The sequence below is a fragment of the Octopus bimaculoides genome, chromosome 24 (genome assembly GCF_046866305.1).
Source record: "Octopus bimaculoides isolate indiv1 chromosome 24, ASM4686630v1, whole genome shotgun sequence".
Taxonomy (NCBI): domain Eukaryota; kingdom Metazoa; phylum Mollusca; class Cephalopoda; order Octopoda; family Octopodidae; genus Octopus; species Octopus bimaculoides.
The window spans coordinates 9,647,681-9,672,680 of NC_142951.1; the positions used below are offsets into that span (position 1 = coordinate 9,647,681).

General features: G+C 37.1%; 1 protein-coding gene across 7 annotated transcripts in view; it reads left to right on the plus strand.

Annotated features, from left to right (window-relative positions):
• Nucleotides 1-25,000, plus strand: part of LOC106867469 (uncharacterized) — a 1,580,514-nt gene that overhangs the window by 1,317,912 nt on the left and 237,602 nt on the right. For all 7 annotated transcript variants that reach the window (XR_016238261.1, XM_089341338.1, XM_089341342.1 and 4 more), the window contains one exon: nt 11,102-11,170. Coding sequence is in view for 6 of the 7 variants with exons in the window: in XM_089341338.1 (XP_089197464.1) it covers nt 11,102-11,170 (69 nt within the window). In the remaining variant the exon portion in view is untranslated. The remainder of the gene's footprint in view (nt 1-11,101; nt 11,171-25,000) is intronic.

Sequence of the window (25,000 nt, forward strand, 5' to 3'; positions counted from 1 at the left end):
TATGGCCTAGTGGTTAAGAGAGCGGGCTACTAAACCCAAGATTCTGAGTTCGATTCCAGGTAGTGACCTGAATAATAATAATAATAATAATAATAATAATAATAACAATAATAATAACATCGAAAAATATCTTAGGAATAAGAATCCAGGTTTGAAGTTACTCCAAAACACCTGATGAAGGCTGGAGGGTATATCAGCCGAAACGTTGTGTTAGCAACAAACATGATGAGGACAAATATCCGTCAAATGTAAATAATGTACATAACTCCTCATCTCTTAAATATAGAACTGTATGAGTATGAAAATGTCTTCAATTTGTAATGCTAAATCTTTCATCATCATTTTTGCAATCAAGTCAAATAAAAGAAAGGATGGAATTTTCTGTTGAAAAATTGAAACATGATTAGCATCTTTTATTCTTCTTGATTTCCATCTGCAGGGGTCTGGAAGTTTACCATCTGATTTCTGCAAATTATTGAGGTCAAAGAGCCAGGAACATTTCTATTCACCATGTTGTCGTTTAGGGCTCACGTCTTGATATATTGAAAGAATAACTTTAATGAGACTTACGAGGAGACTGGAAGTGAGCCATTGACTTTGTACAACTTTACTCTACTGTATATGTTGAGTGCTCTCTTTATCTGCACATCTAAGCATGTGAATGCATGCATGTATGCATGTGTGCGTGTGCATCCATGGCCTGGCTGCAGGCACTCTCATAACCATACTTATATGCATGCACACAAACATATGCAATCATAGTCACATACATACTTACATAGCTATATATATCTATATATATATATATATATATATATATATATATATATATACACATACATGTGTGTGTGTGTGTGGGGGGGGGGTTATATGGAGAGTTATCTCCACTTGCAACGTTTTACACATACTAAGACATATATTTAAGAATCACACACAAACAGATTATTTATATATATACATACAAGAACTTAAATATATACAAACATTTACATCATGATCATCAACACTTCTTCTTCTTCTTCTTTCTTCTTCTTCTTCTTTCTTCTTCTTTCTTCTTCTTCTTCTTTCTTCTTCTTCTTGCTTCTTCTGCTATCGCTACAAATCAAATTACACGGAGCCTTTATAATTAATTCATGCCAATATTGCTTTCGTACATACTGCAGGGGGAAACCTATAACGATATTACAGCAGTGCAGCGATGCAATGTAGATGCATTTGTAGATGGAGAGGAGGACGATGATGATGATGAGGAGGAGGTGGAGAAGGAAGAGTAAAAGAGGAAGAAGAAGGGTATTATGGTGCTGGTGTAAAAAGTTTATGAATTGAATTTTCCCAGCATATACATACACGCATACACACACATATATATGTACATATGTATACATGTATATATATATATATATATATATATATATATACGTATGTATGCATACATAAATATATATATATATGCGTATATATATATATACGTACATATGTATACATACATATATACATATATATATATATGTAGGTGTATATATATATATATATATATATATATATATGCACATATATATATATATATATATATTTATATATGTATATATATATATATATGTATATATATATATATATGTATATATATATATATATATATATATATATATATATATATATATATATATATATATATGTATTTATATATGTGTGTGTTGCACTGCAAAAATTTTTCTGTGAGCTGTAATCTCAGTGTTTCAATTTCCCTCTTCTTCCAATGGCTTCCTGATCGATAGCAAATCGTAGATGGCAAAGAAGATTTGCGGAAAATGGTGTCAAAAAAGAATATTCTCGATTCAAATCGATTCAAACTTATCAATTGGAGATTAGTACATTTTTGGGGTTTTTTTTTTGCATTTTGGTTGATTGGCAACCTTTTTGTTTCTTATTTATATTTATGTATGTATGCGTGCGTGCATGCGCATGTTTATTAGTTTTTTTTTTATATATTTCATGTATTATTTTGCAGCACTGTTTTTGCATACTTTTCGATCATGTTGTGGTGTTTATTGTTCTTGTCATCATTGTTGTTGTTGCTTAGCCATTAACTCTGCCTTATTGAAAGGGAAAGCACCTGGCACAGTGGTTAGGGTGTTTGGATAACAACTGTAAGGTTGTGAGTACATTACCTGACAACGCATTAAGTCATTAAGCAAGACACTTTATTTCACATTACCCCAATCCACCCGCCTGGCAAAAATTAGTTGTACCTCTATTTCAAAGGTCCAGCTTTGCCATGTACTGTGTCACTCTCAATCTCCCTGAGAACTATTCTAAGGGTAAGTGTGCCCATGTCTGGTTAGTACACCATCATCAAATCACCACAGGGAAAGCTCACCGCCATCATTTCAGTTTTTTTTCCCCCAATAAAATAGTTTTTAACTATGAATCTTTTCTACTCCAGGCACAAAGCTCAAAATTTCTGGGGAGGGGGTCAGTCGACTAGATCGATCCCAGTACACATCTGGTACATCGACCGCTAAAGGATGAAAAGCAAAGTTGACCTTGGTAGAATTTGAACTCAGAACATTAAGATGGACGAAATACCGCTAACATTTCACCCGGCGTGCTAGCGTTTCTGCCAGCTCGCCACAAAATTTATTGTCTTGCAAAGGATGGATCGCAAAGTTGGGTCTTAACAGGATTTAGATTCAGAATGTGAAGAGATGGTAAAGGATACAGGTTTCAGATTGCTCTATAGGATATGAATGACGAAGGGCTTAAGTCAGGCGCGTGCCATCAGTAATTAGTCAGGGTAGGCAGTAGGGGACATTTATTTAGTAAAACAGACAAAGAAATAAATGAAACATAGGTGCGTGACTGAGTTGGATGCAGAATTACTTCTGCCTTTATAGTACGTAAAGAAAACGTTGTTGTAGGAATGTACACAACGTGTGTGCTACAGTAGTTCTATGCGTAGCTTTGATACCGAGATTGAAAGACAGGGGTGAATTATGCCTACCTAATTTACAAAGAAATAAAATATTTTGTATTTTATGCAGAGTAATCAGAGTAGCCTTCATAATTTTATTGAATTAGGAACATATTTTGCCATAAAAGGAAAATATTACTGTTGTATTTCCCTCGGAAGACTCGCAGAGATAACACAACGAGTTATACAAATTTAATTATTACATTTATTATTCAATTACATACAAAGAACGCACTCACCCAATGTTCGTAATAAATAAACAAAAGTCATGTCCGCCATATATATATCAATGACATTTTACTACGACAGTCACACAAGACAACAACAATGAAACAATGAACTCAGACGAACCACATTGGCACACGGAACGTCAGACGAATTACATATCTAACAGTCCATATAACAATTACTTTCAATCTATTTTATTCAGGGTAGGCATTGCTTACCTTGCCTACCCAGGTGGCACGTCCCTGGCTTAAGTAGTAGTAATGGTGAGGAGATTCCACCTGTAATTCAAATGTGGTTCCCTTTTATTCTTTTATTTGTTTCGGTCATTTGACTGTGGCCATGCTGGAGCACCGCCTTTAGTCGAACAAATCGGCCCCAGTACTTATTCTTTGTAAGCCTAGTACTTATTCTATCGGTTACTTTTGCTGAACCGGTAAGTTACGGGGACGTGAACACACCAGCATCGGTTGTCAAGCAATGGTAGGGGACAAACACAGACACACATATATATAGAATGGGCTTCTTTCAGTTTCCGTCTACCAAATCCACTCGCAAGGCTTTGGTTGGCCCGAGGCTATAGTAGAAGACACTTGCCCAAGATGCCATGCAGTGGGACTGAACCCGGAACCATGTGGTTGGTAAGCAAGCTACTTACCACACAGTCACTCCTGCAATGTTAAAAAAAATTAGGATGATCTTTATAGGAATGTCTGTCAGCATAGGTTTGCTAGACCTGGGTTTAGCTGGATAAAGCAAAAACAAACATAACTACTTGCAGCATATTTGTGTGTGTGTGTGTGTGTGTGTGTGTGTAGTAGGCGTATTTAATGGTGGTGTCAGGCAAAAAACAACATGTGCTTAATCTGTGTTGGTCGGAAGAGACTGACAAAATTAATATGGTTGCTGTTCAATTGGAATAAATGTTCTTGTAATCAACATGCGTCATCCACCAAAACAAGGCAACAGATAAAGACAGAAATAGAAGGAGTCTTCTGGGAGGAAAGTTGATATTCTTTAAATATTCTGAAAGTGGGGGAAATGGTAAGGATTGAATAGAGTGAGATTATGGCTTCTTGGGAAAGATAATATCTCTGACAATAACAGGTGAGCTGGAAACAATGGACATATTTTAACCATTTCTACTGGTCTTTATATTTAAATTAAGATTTATTTCGAGGGGGTGTTTTATCAAAATTCCTTGTAAAAATGTGATCGTTTCTTTTTTGGCTATTGACTAAAGAATTGCTTGGAGAGAATTCATCAAAAAATTTGAACTAATTCCATGCTAAATATTTTCGACAACAGGCATCTTTCATTGCTCACAAAACGGTTGGCATATTGGAATTATTCTTCTCCTGTAATGTTGGTCGATTTTCTCAAGGCACACAAAAACTAGATAAAAATCTGCCACAGAAGCAAACAATAAAACTGTAAACAAAATGTCAATTCCAACACTATAACTCAATCCGAGAAAACATTAGAATATATGGTAACGTTATACAGAAGGTGTGTGTTGCTAAAATGAACTATGGAAGACCAAACTGACATGACAGATTGGTTTTCCGTACATCGCATGGATAAAAATCATGTAGCTAAGAAGGAAAGCACATTGACTTAGAAGAAAAACCATAGGTGCGTTTCTTGTTTAAACATTATATACAAGCTGTTTGTACAGAAATCTGTTTGAAACCGATTGCTGTAAGACAAATGCGAGTTCAACAAGATAGTGAGTGATGAGCAAGCAGGTGGAAAGAATTCTTTGAACGATAAATCACTGAATGAAATTACTTCAAGTCGACATTCAGCATGAGAAAAACAACAGCTTAAGTTGGCATCCACATATTTCATTGAATAAGAACTGAAAACCTCATTATTAGTGAAATGTGCTAATTATTTCACTTACTCATTTGCTTTGTGGTTATCTAACTAAATGCACAATTACTATGGAGAGGTATTTCCCCCTCAGTCCATCACCATCGTTTTAACATCTTATTTTCCCATGATTCCATGGGTCAGAGGGCATTTGTTGTGGTGCAGGGTGTTTTTCTGTGGCTGAATACCCTTCCTGTCACCAACCCTCAACTGTTTCTGTGTAAGCTGATCTTTCCCCATGACCGGACATGTTTTCATGGAAGATTGGAAACAAGGGGCACTGGTCCTCATGATTTGACTGGTACCCTTTTTCATCACATGATGCCACGATAAGGAGACAGTAACACACACACACACACACACACACATATACATGCTTAAATTTTTATATATATTATCACCATGTATATATGGATATCACCAACAGTATCATCATCATCATCGTTTAACATACTCCTTCCACTAAGCCATGTGCCTTCAATTCTTCAATTGTGTATCATCATCACCATCATCGTTTAACGTCCACTTTCCATGCTAGCATGGGTTGGACGATTTGATTGAGGACTGGTGAAACCCGATGGCTACACCAGGCTCCAATCTGATTTGGCAGAGTTTCTACAGCTGGATGCCCTTCCTAACGCCAACCACTCAGAGAGTGTAGTGGGTGCTTTTACGTGCCACCGGCACGAAGGCCAGTCATGCGGTACTGGCAACGGCCACACTCAAAATGGTGTATTTTATGTGCCACCCGCACAAGAGCCAGTCCAGGGGCACTGGCAACGCTCTCGCTCGAAAATCCTTACATATGTTATGGGCACAAGTGCCAGAAAGGTGACGCTGGGCACAGGTGCCATCCCGATTTCACTTTCACTTGCCCCAACAGGTCTTCGCAAGCTGAGTTTTGTGTCCAATGAAGGAGACGACATTGGCATGGGTGCCTGTCGTCGAATTTAGTTCGATTTTGATTTAACTTGCCTCAACAAGTCTTCGCAAGCGGAGTTTAGTGTCCAATGAAGGAAAGGGACGTATAAGTGGGCTGGCTACACCCCTGGCAGAGGCCTTGAATTTAGGTCTGATGAGATGAGGATTCAGTTATCTGACCGACTGAATTACCTGCTCCTTAATTTACATGCAACATGTAATGGGCCAAGCATTCTGCACATGCATGCCCCCTTATGTTATCCTCAGAATGTGCATTTATGTTTCCACATATATGTGTAGGTAAAGTGCCTGTATGTATAAATGTGCAGATATGTATATACACACACACACACACACATGTGCATGTGTGTGAGTTTGTGTGTGTACACGCATATGTATATATATATATATATATATATATAATATGCATATACAAATCTACACACACAGACATGTGTTTGCATGCATACGCATGAATATATATACATGTATTGTTCTCTCTAATGTATTTGATGCCAAATATTGGTTTTCCATGTTTTCCGATGCCATCTGCCAGATTAAAGGAATTTCACAAAGAACAGCCAATTGCAAAATTTCTGTTAATTTCTTCATTAGATTTATGATGACGATGACAACGATCATAGTTGCGACATTGACAACAATGACGGCAGCAATGAAGGTGACAGTGATAGTAATGGCAGTAGTAGTATTAGTAGTAGTGGTGGTGGTGGTAGTAGTAGTAGTAGTAGTAGTAGTAGTAGTAGTAATGGTAGTAGTAGTAGTAGTAATGGTAGTAGTAGTAGTAGTAATGGTGGTAGTAGTGGTAATGGTAATAGTAGTAGTAGTAGTAGTAGAAGTAATGGTTGTAGTAGTAGTAATGATGGTAGTAGTGGTAATGGTGGTAGTAGTAGTAGTAGTAGTAATGGTGGTAGTAGTGGTAGTGGTGGTAGTAGTAGTAGTAGTAATGGTGGTAGTAGTGGTAATGGTGGTGGTAGTAGTAGTAGTAGTAGTGGTAATGGTAGTGGTAATGGTAGTAGTAGTGGTGGTGGTGGTGGTAGTGGAGGTGGTGGTGATGGTGTTGTGGACAATAATGATGATGACGATGACGATGATGATGGTAGTGTTGCTTGTGATGATGTGGACGTCGCATGGTGATGGTGAAACTATAGTATTGGCACAGCAGTGTGGCATCGGTGATGCTCTTAGTGGTGGTGGCGGTGGTGGTGTTGGTGATGGTTGTGATGGTGGTGGCAGTGAATATGATTGGTTGTTTGGTGGCTATGGTGATCGTTGTGTTGTTGCTTTTAGTGGTGGTGGTGGTCGTTGTGGTGGTGGTGGTTGTGGTTGTGGTGGTGGTGTTGGTGATGGTGCAGATAGTAATGAACATCTTTGCTGGTGGTATGTCTGGTGCTGAAGAGCAGTAATGGTTGTCGATGGTGACGGATGGTGGTTTGTTGTGTTGATGGTTGGTCATTGTTCCATTTATATGATATTCTCCGGCATACGAGTAAAATTTTTCAAACCTAAATTCACAGCCAAAGGAAAGCAGATCCACTTTTACACCAAGACGACTTTGGAGGACCAAAAATTCCATGTGAAATACAGCAGGATTAGGAAAGATAGGGACAATATTAGAAAGTCTACACCACATGTTTACACTACAGACTATATGTGTGTGTGTGTGTGTATATACACATATATATATATATATATATATATATATATATATATATATATATATATAATACAAAATGGGACAAGAATGCAAAACATCCAGACAGTTAGGTGATACAAGAAAGGGACAACAAAACATCCAGATAGACGATACAAAGAAAACAAGGAGAGGTCATTCGGAGTTTTCTTTCGTCAGTCGAGATCCAGATTATCTTTGCAATTTCAGCTGGTTATTCTCGATATTGCTTCAATCTGGCCAGCCCCAAGGAAAAACTAAGCCAAGAGCATTAAATTCCTTGGAAGAAAGCAGCGTATGTATACAAAAACAAGGTCGGGAAAAAATGAACAATGTTACACAAATACAATAAAAATAATAGCAGGACATAACAATAGGTGTCTTTCGACTAAGGATGAATTAAATTAAGCTGGCGTGTGGAGAGAGAGATACATACATACAGAGTGTGGTGAATATATTGTCGTCTAAGTTATGCAAAAATGAAAATAACACTGATATCTCATTTTAACAGATATATTTAACAAAATTACATAAAAATATCTGGAAATACTAAGGAGTAAATTTATTCAGTAAAATTGTCATTGGCTTCAACCATGACCTCCAGGCGACTTTGGAATCTCCTGCAACTCTTCTAGATGGTCCCCTTGTTTAAGTTGGTGAATGCTGCCATAATCCTTGCCTTCAGTTCATCTTTGGTGTTACAAGGAGTTTTGTTGGTCTCTCTCTCAACTGGTGAGGTTGTACCTCCACTCATCAGTTTGGCAAAAGAGACTGATAAAATAATTACCAGGCTTATAAAAAGTAAGTTCTGGGGTTGATTTCTTCAACTAAAAACCTTTTAGAGAAGTGCTTCAGCATGGCCACAGTCAAATGACTGAAACAATTAAAAGAGTATATATATATATATTAAATATATATTTTTTATAACCAAAAAATTTGGTAAAAATATAGTATCTGTTAACAATCTTAGCAAAAACTCACAGTTGAGTTTTTGAATATATATCAACTTTAAATAGAGCTCAAAATTGATCCGTTGAAAATACTTTATTACGACAACAATAACAATAACAATAACATTTGGGATGGAAAGTCGTGTGCCATCTATTACTTTTTCATCCTGTTTTGTATATTTTCATGGGTCAACTATGAAAATTAGATTTGAATGGTTTCTGTTTTTTTTTGGATGTGTATTGCTAATAATAATGATGGTGATGATAGCAATAATAATGGGACCCTGAGGAGATGGAGTATCCTATATTTTATAATATTTTATAATATTTTATGATATGTATTAATCATTCTGGATGTTCTATCGAAATGTACATAGGTCTATTTATTTGTTATTATTATTGTTATTGTTGTTGTAATAAAGTATTTTCAACAGATCAATTTTGAGCTCTATTTAAAGTCGATATATATATGGGTGTGTGTATAATATATATGTGTGTGTGTGAGGTGGGGTATGTGTGTGTGTATGTATGTATTTATATGCATATGTGTGTGTGTGTTTGCCACCCCTTCCACTGCTTGACAGCCAGTGTTGGTTTGTTTACATCGCTGTATCTTAATGGTTCGGCAAAAGAGGCACATAGAATAACTACTTGATTGAAAAAAATAAGTTCTGGGGTTCATTTGTTCAACTAAAACCTTGAAGTGTAGTCCTCCAGTATGGCCACAAGCAGTCCAATAACTGAAACAAGTAAAAGACAAAAAAAATAAATAATAAATAAAAATAAAAATCAGAAAGATAAAAGACTTTCAAATACAGATTATCATTTTTCAATTATCTTAATCTCTCAACAGACTATCTCTATGAGATTTACAGATTGGATTTCATTTTTCAAATATTTAAAGAAGATCTAAGAGCGTTCGGTATATCCCAACCTAAATCTTTAAATATTTACTGTTCTAAGAAGCCTTTACAATTCTGTATTTATTTTACTTTCTCTGATATTGAAAAGAAATCATTATTATTATCAGAATAATAATAATAATAATAATAATAATTATTATTATTATTACTCTTTTACTCTTTTACTTGTTTCAGTCGTTTGACTGCGGTCATGCTGGAGCACTGCCTTTAGTCGAGCAAATCAACCCCAGGACTTATTCTTTGGAAGCTTAGCACTTATTCTATCGGTCTCTTTTGCCGAACCACTAAGTTACGGGGATGTAAACACACCAGCATCGGTTGTCAAGCGATGTTGGGGGGACAACCACAGACACACAAACACACACACATATATATATATATATATATATACATATACATATATATGATGGGCTTCTTTCAGTTTTCGTCTACCAAATCCACTCACAAGGCTTTGGTCAGCACGAGGCTATAGTAGAAGACACTTGCCCAAGGTGCCACGCAGTGGGACTGAACCCGGAGCCATGTAGTTGATAAGCAAGCTACTTACCACACAGCTACTTCTGCGCCTATTGTTATTATTATTATTATTGCCTTTGCACAGCTTCTAATGCTAGAGATGTACTACAGTGTCAGCTGTTCACTACCAGTGAACTAAGGTAACACCTCTTATTTTTTGAGCACCTTCTGGAGTATTCGAGCGGTTCCAAGCATTGCTGTTTTCTGCAAGTGCTCCACCCTTATTGCAGCCCCTATTTGTTCCACATACTTCTCAAGATTTTTGCTCACTGTTCCCAGGGCTCTGACAATTATTGGTACTACTGCTACCTTTTTCATTGACCACAACTGCTTAACTTCCCAAGCTAACCTGTCATATCTTTCAACTTTTCTTTCTTCCTTATCGCATACCTTGTTGTCAGCTGGGCATGCTATGTCCATGATCCAGCATAGTTTATTTTCTTTCTCAATTAAAACTATGTCTGACTTCCTATTCTGTTATTATTATTATTATTATTATTATTATTATTATTATTATTATTATTATTACTACTACTATTGAGTGAGGAAGCAGTGCATGCCATCAAAGTGGCACTGGGGTAAAATATACAAAGCCCAGTATACCCATCATGACTACACCTGATGAAGGCTGGAGGGTATATTAGCTGAAACGCTGTGTTAACAACAAACCAGATGAGGACGAATATCCGTCAAATGTAAATAATGTACAGTGTTGGTTTGTTTATGCCCCTGTAACTTAGTAGTTCAGGAAATAAAGGACCAATAGAATAAGTACCTGACTAAAAAAAATAAGCCCTAGGGTCCTGCGATGGGTTTGCACCCTAACCAATGTAGCAGGTGTGCCACAGAACCTGAGGAACCAGCCTTAACAGCCTATGTTTTTGGTGGGAGCATTAATCTTTTGATCGCCAAGGTTCTTCAGCAAACCAGGACATCAGCACCCAGCTGTGCCTTGCTGAACCCATTTTTTGATGATGAGACAGTCTACCCCAATTGATCCCTAAACACCTGTTTCTGTTCTCTGTTTCAGTATCTCTCGAGAATCCAGTGTGTCGTCAGGGTCTGCATCTCCACAGCACAGGTGTAAAAGAAAATCAAGGTAAGTCTCGATTACTTCATTTCTTTTTGCTCTTCTCCTTTTTCCTCTGCTCTTTCTTCTTTGTCTTTATTTTGTCTGTTTGAACTCGAGTCAATGCTTAGGTCAACTGGAGTCAACATATTTGAACCAACGTATTTGAGTCAATGTATATGAGTCAACATATTTGAACCAATGTATTTGACTCAACATATTTGAACCAACATATTTGAGTCAAAGTGTTTGAGTCAACGTATTTAAACCAACGTATTTGAGTCAACGTATTTGAACTAACATGTTCGAGTCAATGTATTTGAACCAACATGTTCGAGTCAATGTATACAAGTCAATGTATTCAAACTAACATATTTGAGTCAACGTGTTTGAGTCACAGTCTTTGAGTCAATGTATTTGAGTCAATGTGTTTGAGTCATTGTATTTGAGTCATTATATTTGAGTCATTGTATTTGAGTCACCATATTTGAGTCAATGTATTTGTTCGCTCAAGGCACTGACACAGAAGGGGTAGACCTAGAATCTTATAATTTGAATGGGATTATTGTAATCCTAAACTCAAATCCCCACATAAGAAGAGATATTGTTATTGTTGTTGTGGCTGTTTAGTGCTATGTCTACCTTGACCAGTTGTGCTTTAGTTTAGACAAGTCCATCCTTTTGCACATTATTATTTAATGGGGCTATTATTTTTAGAAGACATCAGAATGCCAACCGAGGGCAATTTGGTTGTTTCTTTTAGCATGTTAAACATGTGTGTGCATGTGTACTGGAGGAGGTGGGTGGTGAGGGTTGAATGGTTGCAAACTTCTCACTTACTGACATGTGAAATTCTTGTCTATCTGTATGTCTGTATGGTCTCTCTCTCTCTCTCTCTCTCTCTCTATCCCTCTCTCTCAGTTTGGTATTACCTCTTACTGGCCCTCCCTTTTTGCCTTCTCTCTCCTCCCATACATCATCACCCATCCTATCACACACACACAGAGGAATCACAAGGGTATCCATCAATGGGATGAAAGAAACTGTGTGTGTGTGTGTGTGTGAGGTAGAGTAATAATGTGATTTGCATGTGTATGCATGTGAACTTGAAAATCTATGTATATATATATATATATATATATATATATATATATATATATATACATATATATATATATATATATATATATACATATATATATATATATATATATATATACATATATATATATTTATATATAATAATAATATTAGGGATAAAATCCAAAATTACAGGTAAAAACGCAATTAAAATTAATTTATTAAAAATTAAAATTAAATTAAGTTTCACAGTATAAAATATATATAAATATATAGTATTAGGGTGAAAAGAACCAAGGTTTATGGACTCATCGATGAAAATCCACTATAGGGAATACTATATATTTATATATAATATAATCTATATAAGGGCATTATTATAAAATAAAGCCTCACGCTTAGAGGGACTTAATAAGTCACGCTGACTAATTGATAAATTCTTAAAAAGATTTTATCCTTATATTATATTATATTTATATATATATATATATATATATATATATATATAAATGGCAAATGAAAGACGGAAGATGAAATATACCAGTAAGCTACCAGGTGTAAACCATTCGTTTTATCATCTATCTATCTATTTATCTTTCTTTATTGCCCACAAGGGGCTACACACAGAGGGAGCAGACAAGGACAGACAAACGGATTAAGTCGATTATATTGAATCCAGTGCGTAACTGGTACTTATTTAATCGACCCCAAAAGGATGAAAGGCAAAGTCGACCTCAGCAGAATTTGAACTCAGAACGTAATGGCAGACAAAATACTGCTAAGCATTTTGCCCGGTGTGCTAACTTTTCTGTCAGCTCACCGCCTTATCTATCTATCTATCTATCTATCTCTCTCTCTATCTATCTATCTATCTCTCTCTCTATCTATCTATCTATCTATCTATCTATCTATCTATCTGTCTGTCTGTCTGTGAATCTATCTTTAGTGTGTGTGAAAAAGAGAGTGACTGTGTGTACATGAGAAAGAGAAGTGAATGGACTTCGTGCTTGTGTGAATAGAATGTTTGTGTCAAAAAGTGAATGAGTATATATATGTGTGTGTTTGTGTGTGTGTGTGTGTGTGAGTGAGTGAGAAAGAAAGGTTGAGTATATAATGGAGAGAGAGAGAAAAGCACTATTTTTTTGCTTAGTTGCATTCTTCATCTACAATGCTTCAACCAAAGTTGATAATACTTGTCTATCCTCTTATCTCCAAGAAGAACGGTAAGATTCTTCAATTCTCCTCACATGAAATCAACAAAAAGAACTTTTCTACCAATCCTACAATGGATTATTATATGTCTATGCCAGAGTGTCAGATAAACATTTCACCTTAAAAAATAAAATTCTTAACCAAAGCAGGTGTTGATCTTGTAAAGAAAAGGTAATGCCGCTGGACATTACTGTCTTTGAGTCTGAGAACTTATAGAATGGTTATTCTGTTTTGATGGTTTATAAGTGACCATGATCACATTCCTCTTGTATTGTACCACATTATCATCATCATCATTTAGAGTCCATTTTCCATGCTGGCATGGGTTAGAAGGCTTGACTGGAATTGGGAAGCTGGAGAGCTCTACTAGGCTCCAGTAGTCTGGTTTGGCTTGGTTTCTATGACTGAATGCCCTTCCAAATGCCAACCACTCCCAGAGTGTAGTGGATACCTTTTATGTGCCACCAGCACAGGTGGCTTACAAGTGTCACTGGCATGAGTGCTTTTTATGTCACCACTATGGGTGCCTTTTACGTGTCACCAGCCAAGGTACCTTATATGTGTCACTGGCACGAGTGCCATTTATTATTGCAGACCAAGAGTGGCTGATTGCTTTTGCTTCATCCACCATGCATCTTTCCAGGTCTTCTTAGGTAAAGTTACCTTCTCGAGTCACACCGACTCATAGGGCTGGTTTCTTGGTTTGCATGGCGTATATATCCCCCACCTGGATGGGACGCCAATCCATCACAAGATTACTCACATTTGCCAGCTGAGTGGACTGCAGCAACATGAAATGAAGTGATTTGCTCAAGAACACAACACATCACCCGGAGCAGGAATCAAAACCACAATCTTACAATCATGAGTCCAACACCCTAACCACTAAGCCATGCACCTCCACAGGTCTTCTTAAGTCATCCAGCTTCCTTCTTTCCTTCAGGTTGCCAATTTAACACTTGTCTTGCAATGCTGCCTGGAGGTCTCCTTAGAAGGTAACCGATCCAGCTCCTTTTCCTTTACAGAATTTCTTGATTGATGAGAGCTTGGTCCATTCTATCCCATGAAGTACTGTTTGAAATTTTGTTTGACCCCCAAATTTTGAGGGTCTGGCACAGGTATTTGTCGGTTCATCCATTGATTTTAGTCTGTAATACTTGGTAATGCTCAGGTAAAGCAAACGGAAAGAGCAAGTTATTTGAGCTTTTGGTGAGGATGATGATCAGGGATAGACACAAATGGGATAAAGGAACTCCCTCTCTCTTTAGGGGTCTGTGTGTGTGTGTGTGTGTGTGAGGAAGGCATTATGCATATGTACATGTGTGTATGTGTGTGTGTGTGTCTGTGGAATGTGTGCATGTATATGTGTATGTGTGTGTGAGGAAGGCATTATGTATATGTGCATATGTACATGAGTGTGTGTGTGGAATAGTATGTGTGTGTGTGTGTATGTGGAATGTGTATGTATATGTGTGTGTGGAATAGTGTGTGTGTGTGTGTGAGGCAGTTAGATGGAGATTGAGTGTGAGGAAGGCATTATATATATGTGCATATGTACATGTGTGTGTGTGTGTGTTATTTCTTTACTACCCACAAGGGGCTAAACACAGAGGGGACAAACAAGGACAGACAAAGGGATTAAGTTGATTACCTCGACCCCAGTGCATAACTGGTACTTATTTAATCGATCTCGAAAGGATGAAAGGCAAAGTCGACCTCAGCGGAATTTGAACTCGGAAAGAAACGGCAGACGAAATATCGCTAAGCATTTCGCCCGGCGTGCTAACGATTCTGCCAGCTCGTGTGTGTGTGTGTGTGTGTGTGGAATAGAGATCAAGATCAAGTGTGTAGAAAGAGATTTTGCGTGTGAAAAAGAGAGCAATTCTGTGTGTGTGTGTGGAATAGTGTGTATTAGAGAAACACAAATTGTGGCGAAGGGGTGGGGGGAGAGATGAAAAATAAAAGCAAAAATTGAGAAAAACTAAAATCTTGTTTGTTTCTTATCTTTCTCTCTCTCTCTATCTCTCACTTTCTCTATTTCTCTCCTCCCTGCTTTCAGTCTGTTTCTCTCTTTTTCTCAGTCTCTCTCTCTTTCTTTCTCTCTCTCTCTCTCTCTCTCTCTCTCTCTCTCTCATTCACTGTTTCATCCTCTCACCTCTTTGTCTCTGTTTCTCTCTCTCTATCTCACTATCTCACTGTTTCTACCTCATACCTCTCTCTCTCTCTCTCTCTTTCTTTCTTTTTGTCTGTCTGTCTCTCTCTTTCTCACACTCTCTGCCTCTCACCACGCTCTTTTTTTCCCTCACTGCCTGCCTCTCACAAATCTCTTTTTTCTCTCTCTTTCTGTCTCTTTGTCTTACTCTGTCTTTCTTTCTCATTGTCTCTGCCTCTCTCTTTCCTCTCTCTATCTCTTTCTCTCTTTCCTTCTCTCCCTCTCTCTCTCTCTCTCTCTCTCTCTCTCTCGCTTTCTCATTATTTTTGCCAGTCACCTCTCTCACTCTCTCTCTCGCTCTCACTTTTTCTTTCTTTTTTCTTTCTTTCTTTCTATCTTTCCTTCTCTTTCTCTTTTTCTGTCTGTCTCCCCCCTCTCTCTCACTTTGTCTCTCTCTCCCCTTCTATCTCCCCTCCCCTCCCTCTCCCTTCATTTCACACCACCTCTTTGAAGTGTCTAAAGATTATTTCTCAGTCTGTGTTGATTAATTACAACATGTAAGGTTGTAAAGGGGTGGGGTGGAGGTTGTTGCCATGGTGGTAGTGGTGAGGATAGTACTGGCGGTAGTGGCAGTGGTGATAGTAGCAATGGTGGTAGTAGTGATAGCATTGGTTGTGGTGGTGGCAGTAGTAGTCAAAGTGGTAGTGGTGTTAGTTGTGGTGATGATGGTGATGATGTTAGAGATGCTAGTTTTGGTGGCAGTAATAGTGGTGGTGAAAGTGGTAGTTCCAGTCGTGGCAGTGATGGTAATAGTACCACTTGTGGCACGGGCGGTGTTGATAGTGGTGGAGATGCTGGTTGTGGCGGTGGTACTAGTAGTGGTGGTGGTGGTAGTAGTAGTAGTAGTAGTTGTAGTAGTGGAAGTGGCAGTACCAGTTGTGGTGGTGGTGATGGTTAGGTTTTTTTTTTTTATCTTTGATATTTGTCACAGTCATTAAATTGTGGCCATGCTGGGGTACCGCCTTGAAGAAATTTAGTTGGATGAATCGAGCCCAGCATTTTTTTTTAAAAGCCTGCTGCTTATTATATCAGTCTGTTTTGGCACCCTGCTAGACTACAGCAACACTGGGTGTCAAATGGTGGTGGGTGCCAAACATGGACACAAATTCACACGAAGTGGATGTTTCTATGTGGCCTGCTTGTTTGTTGCACCTTGTTTACCATTTTGTCCTCGTTCTTTTGCCACGTCATGTACCCAGTTATGTATCTATATGTACATGTAGATGAACGTATATACATACATGTACATATATATGCATATACTCATATATTGTTTATATATATATATATATATATATATATATATATATATATGTATACTCTGTTACTTGTTTCAGGACTTATTTTTTGTAAGCCTAGTATTCTATTGGTCTCTTTTGCTGAACTGTGAAGTTACGGGGACGTAAACACATCAGCATTGGTTGTCATGTGATGTTGGGGGGGGGGGACACACAGACACAAACATATACACAAAAATACATATGTATATATATACATATATACGGCGATCTTTCAGTTTCCATCTACCAAATCCCGATGCTATAGTAGAAGACACTTGCCCAAGGTGTCACGCAGTGGGACTGAACCCGGAATCATGTGGTTCGTAAGCAAGCTACTTACCACGAAGTATAAGGAAGGGAAAATTGTAGGTGTAGACGATCTTTAATTCATAATCCAAGTTGGTACAGAACCAATACACATTCTACAAATTGTTTCAAAGTCTAATTTATTGCAAAGACAAAAACGAAAAACTCTTCTTGAAATAAAAATTAGATACTTTGTCAGGAATTACATACTGTTTGACATCCCTTTGAAGAATTTCGGTCCTCACCTCTTTTATATATATATATATATGTATATATTGTTGTATTTGGGGAGTGTCATGTTGCCATTTTAGGCAATAAAAACATATGCACTGTATATTTGGTGTTAATTTGCTTCAGTTTTATTTTATATTTATCATATTTCGGCCAGAGTTCTTTCGTCACACTTCCGTGACCTCATCAGTGGTCCTTTGCTTTCTTCTTTCCTATTTGTGTGTCTTTCCTTACTAACGACCAGCCATTTTGTGTTTTGTATTATCTTGCAAAACGAATATACATATATATATATATATATGTATACATGTGTCTTTCCGTTTCCATCTACTAAATCCACTCTCAAGGATTTGGTCTGCCCAGGGCTTTAGTAGAAGACACTTACCTAAGGTGCCACGCAGTGGACTGAACCTGGAGCCATGTGATTGAGAACAACCATGTGAGAGGCTTCTTTCACTCACAAGGAATTGCTTGGCCTGATGGTATATAGTAGAAGACACTTGCTCAAGGTGCCATGCAGTGAGTCTGAACCTGGAACCATGTGGTTTGGAACCAAACTTCTTACCACACAGCCACATCTGCACCTATTTGGTGTTCAAGGTGGTGGTGGTGGTGGTGATGGCAACAGTGATGATTGTGTTTATGGTTGTCGTGGTAGCAGTGATGGTGGTGGTGGTACTGGTGTTTTGTAATAATGGCGGTTGGTGGTTGTGAAGTTGGTGGTAGTGTCTATAGTAGTGGTGGTGGTGGTGGTGGCGGTGGTGGTGGTGGTAGTAGTGGTAGAATCGACAGTGGCATTAGTGGTCATGATGATGGTGGTGGTCCTGGTGATGGTGGTAGTGGCGGTGGTGGTGGTCCTTTCAACAATGTTCTCAAGAAATCAGATATGTTGAAGCATAATTTCTTTTTCAAAGCTTTTATCATTTTTCGTTTGATATTTTTTTTTTCAATTTTTTGCATAATTAAATTAAAGCAGCACTTTTCTAATTTCTTACCTGATAATTAGATAGTTTCAGAAATGTCAAATGGGATTCAAATACCAGGCAACAGTAGCAACACTGTCTGTCTGTCTGTCTGTCTGTCTGTCTGTTTGTCTGTCTATCGATCGGTCTGTCTGTCTGTCTGTCTATCTATCTATCTATCTATGTATCTCTATTTTTCTATCTATCTATCTTATTTATCTGTCTGTCTATCTATCTATCTATCTATTTGCCTGTCTGTCTGTCTGTCTGTCTGTTGATCGATCAGTCTGTCTGTCTGTCTGTCTGTCTGTCTGTCTGTCTGTCTTCCTCTTTGTTTATTTGTCTGTCTATCTATCTATCAGTACACCTGTCTATCTACCTACCTATCTGTCCATCCATCCACTCATCAATGTATCTCTTTTTTCTCCTTCTCACCTCTCACAAACACACACATATTCACTCCTCTGTCTGTCCATCTACTCCTTTCTCTACCCATCTGTCCACCAGTCTGTGAGTGCATGAAAGGGCATAAAATAAATACAAACGCTAGTAAATACACAGAAATGGTTTACACTTGCACAGGTATATATATGCATAATTGTTCAAAAATACACAGAAGCAAAAAACAAAAGAAGACTGTCTCATGCTGCTTTTCTGCAGAAATACCTATCTTTCTCCTATTAAAATCCTAACTATCATATTTTCCAGCACACAAATCCACATAGTAAATAGTGAAAACTTGTATGGTAAACATGTGAACATCATCTCATTGTTTCAAAATCCTGTAACATTTTGCATGGAATTTTTGCTCCACTTAGTGTATAAGTGAACTTAACTTTCTTGGCTGTAAATTTTGATCTGAAAAATTTGACTTGTTCACCAGAAAATATGGTGAGTTATTCCATAACTTAGACACCTTAGATATGTTTTGGCCAAAGATTGGCTTAGACCATGTCTAACTTAATAGCACTATCTAATAGAATCGGTTAAATAATTTTAAGTCAAGGTTTGTGGTATCATGGTCCATTCAAGTAGGGAGTTGTTGTTGACTGAGATATGTAAACAGATAAATGTATAAGATTCAATGTTTCATAAAAATATCTTTTTAATATCATATGCACCATAACGTAATTAATTAAAAATGGCAATCTAAATTAAAATGTTCTTTAATTTTGGCAAATCCTTTTTGGATTGCTTTCTGTAATTAACTTTGCACTGAGACACAGGGATACAAAGTTTAGAAGTTTTCTTTGCATTCTGAACTATTTGATGGCTATATTATAGTCAGAATTTATTCATTTAATTCTTTATAAGCTTTCCCCTGAAGATGTTTCACTTTCAGTTCATTTTAATCACTGATAAAATGATGGAAATTTATTTATATAAGTGTGTGATAACTGTAACTTTTGGAAACATATGTACAACAGTTATTTAAATATATACTTTTAAATATTATGTGATATTAATCTATGGACATTTTTATGATGTAACCTGATTAACTAGGAGGTGCATTCATAACTCTCATCAGTCCCATACTGAGTCTCTAAGATACTGCTTATGTCTTAAAGCTTAAAACATTTTGGTAGACCTTTCATCAAAATTTAAACTATGTATGCGTATATATATATATATATATATATATATATATATATACATACATATATACATACATATACAGAGAGTGGGAGAAGGAAAATGCATGCAATCTATATATTTTGAATATACTATATCCTTCATAATAGATTAGAAATATATAAATTGGGTGCATTTTCCTTCCTTTATTATTATATTTTTTGCACTACAACACTCAACTTGGGGAAAAAGTCTCTTCAGCAAAATTCTTTTAAAATCATATATGTGTGTACATATATATATATATATATGTGTGTGTGTGTGTGTGTGTGTGTGTGTGTGTGTGTGTGTGTGTGTGCGCATGCAAATGTGCACGGGGTCTTATACGTATGTCTGTAGTACTAAGACCTCTATCATAAGTTTTACATTTGGTCTGCAAGCCAATGTGTGTTTTTTTGTATGTCAGTATTTGAGATACACTGTTTGTGTACTTATGATTGTGCCTGTGTGTGTGTGTGTATATATAAATATATATATATATATATATATATATATATATATATATATATATATATATATATCATCATCATCATCATCGTTTAACGTCCGCTTTCCATGCTAGCATGGGTTGGACGATTTGACTGAGGACTGGTGAAACCGGATGGCAACACCAGGCTCCAATCTAAATTTGGCAGAGTTTCTACAGCTGGATGCCCTTCCTAACGCCAACCACTCAAAATATATATATATGTGTATATATATATTTCGCTTTTTCTCTCTTCTTCCATTATTCTGTCCTTTTACTCTTTCGTTTTCTCTCTACCTTTCTCTTGTTCTTTTGCCTCCTCTTCTCCCACTATTCAACAGAGATGATATTAGAGAGTTAACTATTTCATTTAACTTATTCTATTTAACATATACATGCTCACACAAGACCTACATTAGACACCCCACTTGTATTATTATTGAACTGAGAGTCTAACTATGATTCTCCTGTAGCACTTACATAGCCTTACCTGCTATCTTGAGTCTTCTGGATACCAATACCTATCATATATATATATATATATATATGTATATATATATATATATATATATATATATATATATATATATATACATATATATACATTTATATATATCCAACTATATTCTTGGAGTGGTTGGTGTTAGGAAGGGCATCCAGCTGTAGAAATTCTGCCAAATCAGATTGGACCCTGGTGCAACCGTCTGGTTCACCAGTCCTCAGTCAAATCGTCCAACCCATGCTAGCATGGAAAGTGGACGTTAAACGATGATGATGATGATGATGATGATATTTATATCATATGCATTGTATGTATTTATGAACATATAAATGCATATACATATGTATTCACACACATGTATGTGTTTACGTGTGTAGGCATGTGTGAGTATGTGCAGGTGTGTGTGTGTGTGTGTGTGTGTGTGTGTATGTGTGTGCGTGTGTGTGTGTGTGTGTGTGTGTGTGTGTGTGTGTGTGTCCATATGCACACTGCTACTTCTGAATACTGAAATGCTGACATTACAGTATTTAACTCTGAGTTTCAGAATGAAGTGGGAATATTTTTCTTGTGGGCATGTGGTGTGTGTGTGTGTGTGTGTGTGTGTGTGTGTGTGTGTGTTTTAAAGAAAACAAAGGCACGAAAGAAAGAAAGGAGAAAATAACAAACAAGGACTATAAGAACAATAAAAATATAATTATAACAATTAAGATAAAAATGAAAAAAAACATAACAGGAAACCAGAAAGAAAAGAACAAAAAATAAAGAAACAAAACATCGAAAATTCCCATCATACACTTTGGGGAAGCCAATTTAGAATACTGATAGAGCTGGCTGTCATATAATGCTGTTATTGAACAGACTTACAAAATAAAAAGTAGTGTGAGTGTGTGTGTGTGGTAGGGTGTTTGTCGTAGAATGTGTGTGTGTGTGTGTGTGTGTGAGGTGGGGTATTATGCAGTGATGGTGGTTGTATGTTTGTGCAAAGCAGTGGGGAAGGCTGGAGTTATACCTGAGAGAGTATGTAATAGAGAATCTGGTATCTGATTGCATGTGCACGCACCTGTTTATGCAGGTGCATTAACTGTGGTGTTGTGTTTCTGCATGTACTTGCACCCACCCATTGATGCGATTGCGTTAAATGCAGTGTGATCTCTCTGCACGCATCCATCCTACCCATGTGTGTCAATTGCATTGGCTGCGGTGCTGTGTTTTTGCTACATGTGCATGCAGCCCAGATATCCCTGATTCAGGCGATTTCATTAGCATCAGTGATGGCCCCCATGTATGTGACAGCATCAGCTGCTGTGTTGTGTTGCTGTTTACATATGCACCCATTCCTGTGGCTGCATTTACGGAAGTGTTGCTTGTACATGTGTATCCACCCATGTATGTGGTGGCATCGACTGTAGTGTTGCATTGCTGTGTGCATATGTACCCATCCATATGGTTGCATTGACTGCACTGTTGTCTCTGTATGTATGTGCACCCATGCATGTGACTGCATCAACTGCAATGTTGTGTTGCATTTTACATGTGCATTCATCCACGTGAGTGTCTTTACTATGGTGTTGTTTCTGCATGTGCTTGTACCTATATATATATGACTGCATCACTTGCTGTATTGTGTTGCAGCCAGTACATGCAGCCATTCATGTGGTTGCATTAAACTGCAGTGTTGTTTTTACATGTGATTGCACCCATTCATGTGATGGCACCAACTGTAGTGCTATGTTGCTGTATACATGTGCACCAACTCCTGTGGTTGCATTAACTGCAGTGTTGTTTCTTCATGCACTTCATAACTGTAACAGCATCAACTGCTCTGTTGTGTTCCTGTATGCATGTGCACCCACCCATGAGGCTGCATTTACTGCAGTGCTCTTTCTGCCCATGCATATACCTGTATATGTTACTGCACCAACTGATGTTGTGTTGCAATATGCACATGCACCCATGCACCCATGCATGTGGTTGCACTGACTGCAATGTTTGTGCAGGTGCATCCATCTATGTATGTGACTACATTAAATGCAATATTGCGCTTATGAATGCATATGCACTGGGTTTTACTGACTGCATTAACTGTGGTGGTGTGTCTACATGTGCATGCACCTATGAATACGATTGCATAGAATGTGGTGTTCTGTTCTATGTGCACACGCCTGTTAACTCTTCTAACAAGTGTTTCACTTCTATATATGTGTGTCTTTTGTTGTGATTGCATAAACTGAGATGTTGTTTCTGATTCTGTCTGCATCTTTTTCTGTAACTGCACTGACTACAATGTTGTGTTTCTGCTAATATGCAACCATTTAATATTTTAATCTGATAGGGAAAGAGAGAGAGAGAGAGAGAGAGGCAGAGAGAGAGAGGGAGAGAGCAGTTCCTTTATTTGCTCTTTATGGTTGGGGTGATCTTGGAGCTGTGTGATATCTTTATTGGCTTTAGTTGAAGCCCCAACCCTACTGTATTAAAATAACTATCAATCATGTATTTATATACTTGTGTATTTATAGACAGACAGAGAGACAGATAGATAGATATATATATAGTTGTATATATATATATATATGACTGAACACTATTCAATTTTTTTTCTCCGTGTTTTTCTCCTTGTCTCCGTATTCTTTCTGTTGAAGAGCGTAGCTCGAAACGTTAAAGACTTTCTGTATTCCCGAGCATCAAACTAATACATCCTTTTGTTGTTTACACCACCTGTCCTCGTCTGTTGTTGTTTTTTTGTACATTCTCCCATATATATATATATATATATATATATATATATAGAGAGAGAGAGAGAGAGAGAGAGAGAGAGAGACAGACAGACAGACAGACAGATAGATAGATAGATAGATAGATTCAGATTCAGATTTAGTCCCACTGCATGGAATCTTGGGCCTTCTACTCTAAACTCAAGCCAACCAAACCTTATCAGTGGATTTGATAGACAAACACTGAAAGAAGTTTCTAATATTATATATATGTGTATGTGTTTGTGTGTGTGTGTGTGTGTGAGTATATGTACGTGTGTGTATGTGTATATGCGTGTGTGTGTGTATGTGTGTTTGTATCCCACTGCCACTTGACAACTGGTGTTGGTATGTTTATGTCCCCATAACTTAGCGGTTTAACAAAAGAGACTGACAGGATAAGTACTAGGCTTAAAATGACAAAATACTGTAATCAATTTCTTTGGCTAAAATTCTCCAACATATCGGTTTCAAATTTCTTGCAGAGTGAATTGCATCATCGTGCTGTTTTTTTTTTTCACAGACAGTGCCTAACTGACTTCAGTGAAGTCAACAAAATCAAAAACAAACAATGCGCATGCATGAAATTAAAAGTATAAAATGATGACAATTTACCCATATGTATGTATGTATGTATGTATATATATATATATATATATATATATATATATATATATATATTTAAACATTTAAGGAATGGAGAAAACGCATGTTATAATTGCATACTTTATTCCTACATATGTTTCAAAGGATTACAACCTATGTGATCGATAGGGATCTGTGATATTAAAATTGTAACCTTCTCTTCAGGGAATGCATGGGAATCATCTTATATATATATATATATATATATATAAATACATAATGCATGGGAATCATCTTATATATATATATATATATATATATATATATATATATATACACACACACACATAAGCAACAGGCTTCTTTCAGTTTCTGTCTCCTGGACCCATTCACAAAAGCTTTGGTTGACCTGCAGCTACAGTAGAAGACACTTGCCCAAAGTTCCATGCAGTAGGACTGAACCCCAGACCATGTAGCTGGGAAGCAAATGCCTTACCGCGCAGTCGTACCTGCAGGTGCAAAAGCAAAAGACAAAACAATGAAATCATTTCAGATTATGACTGCAGCAGTAATCATAGGAAGTACAAAGTGATGGTGTTTAGCCTGAACAGGCTTAGTGATGCATAATCATTCCTGTACATT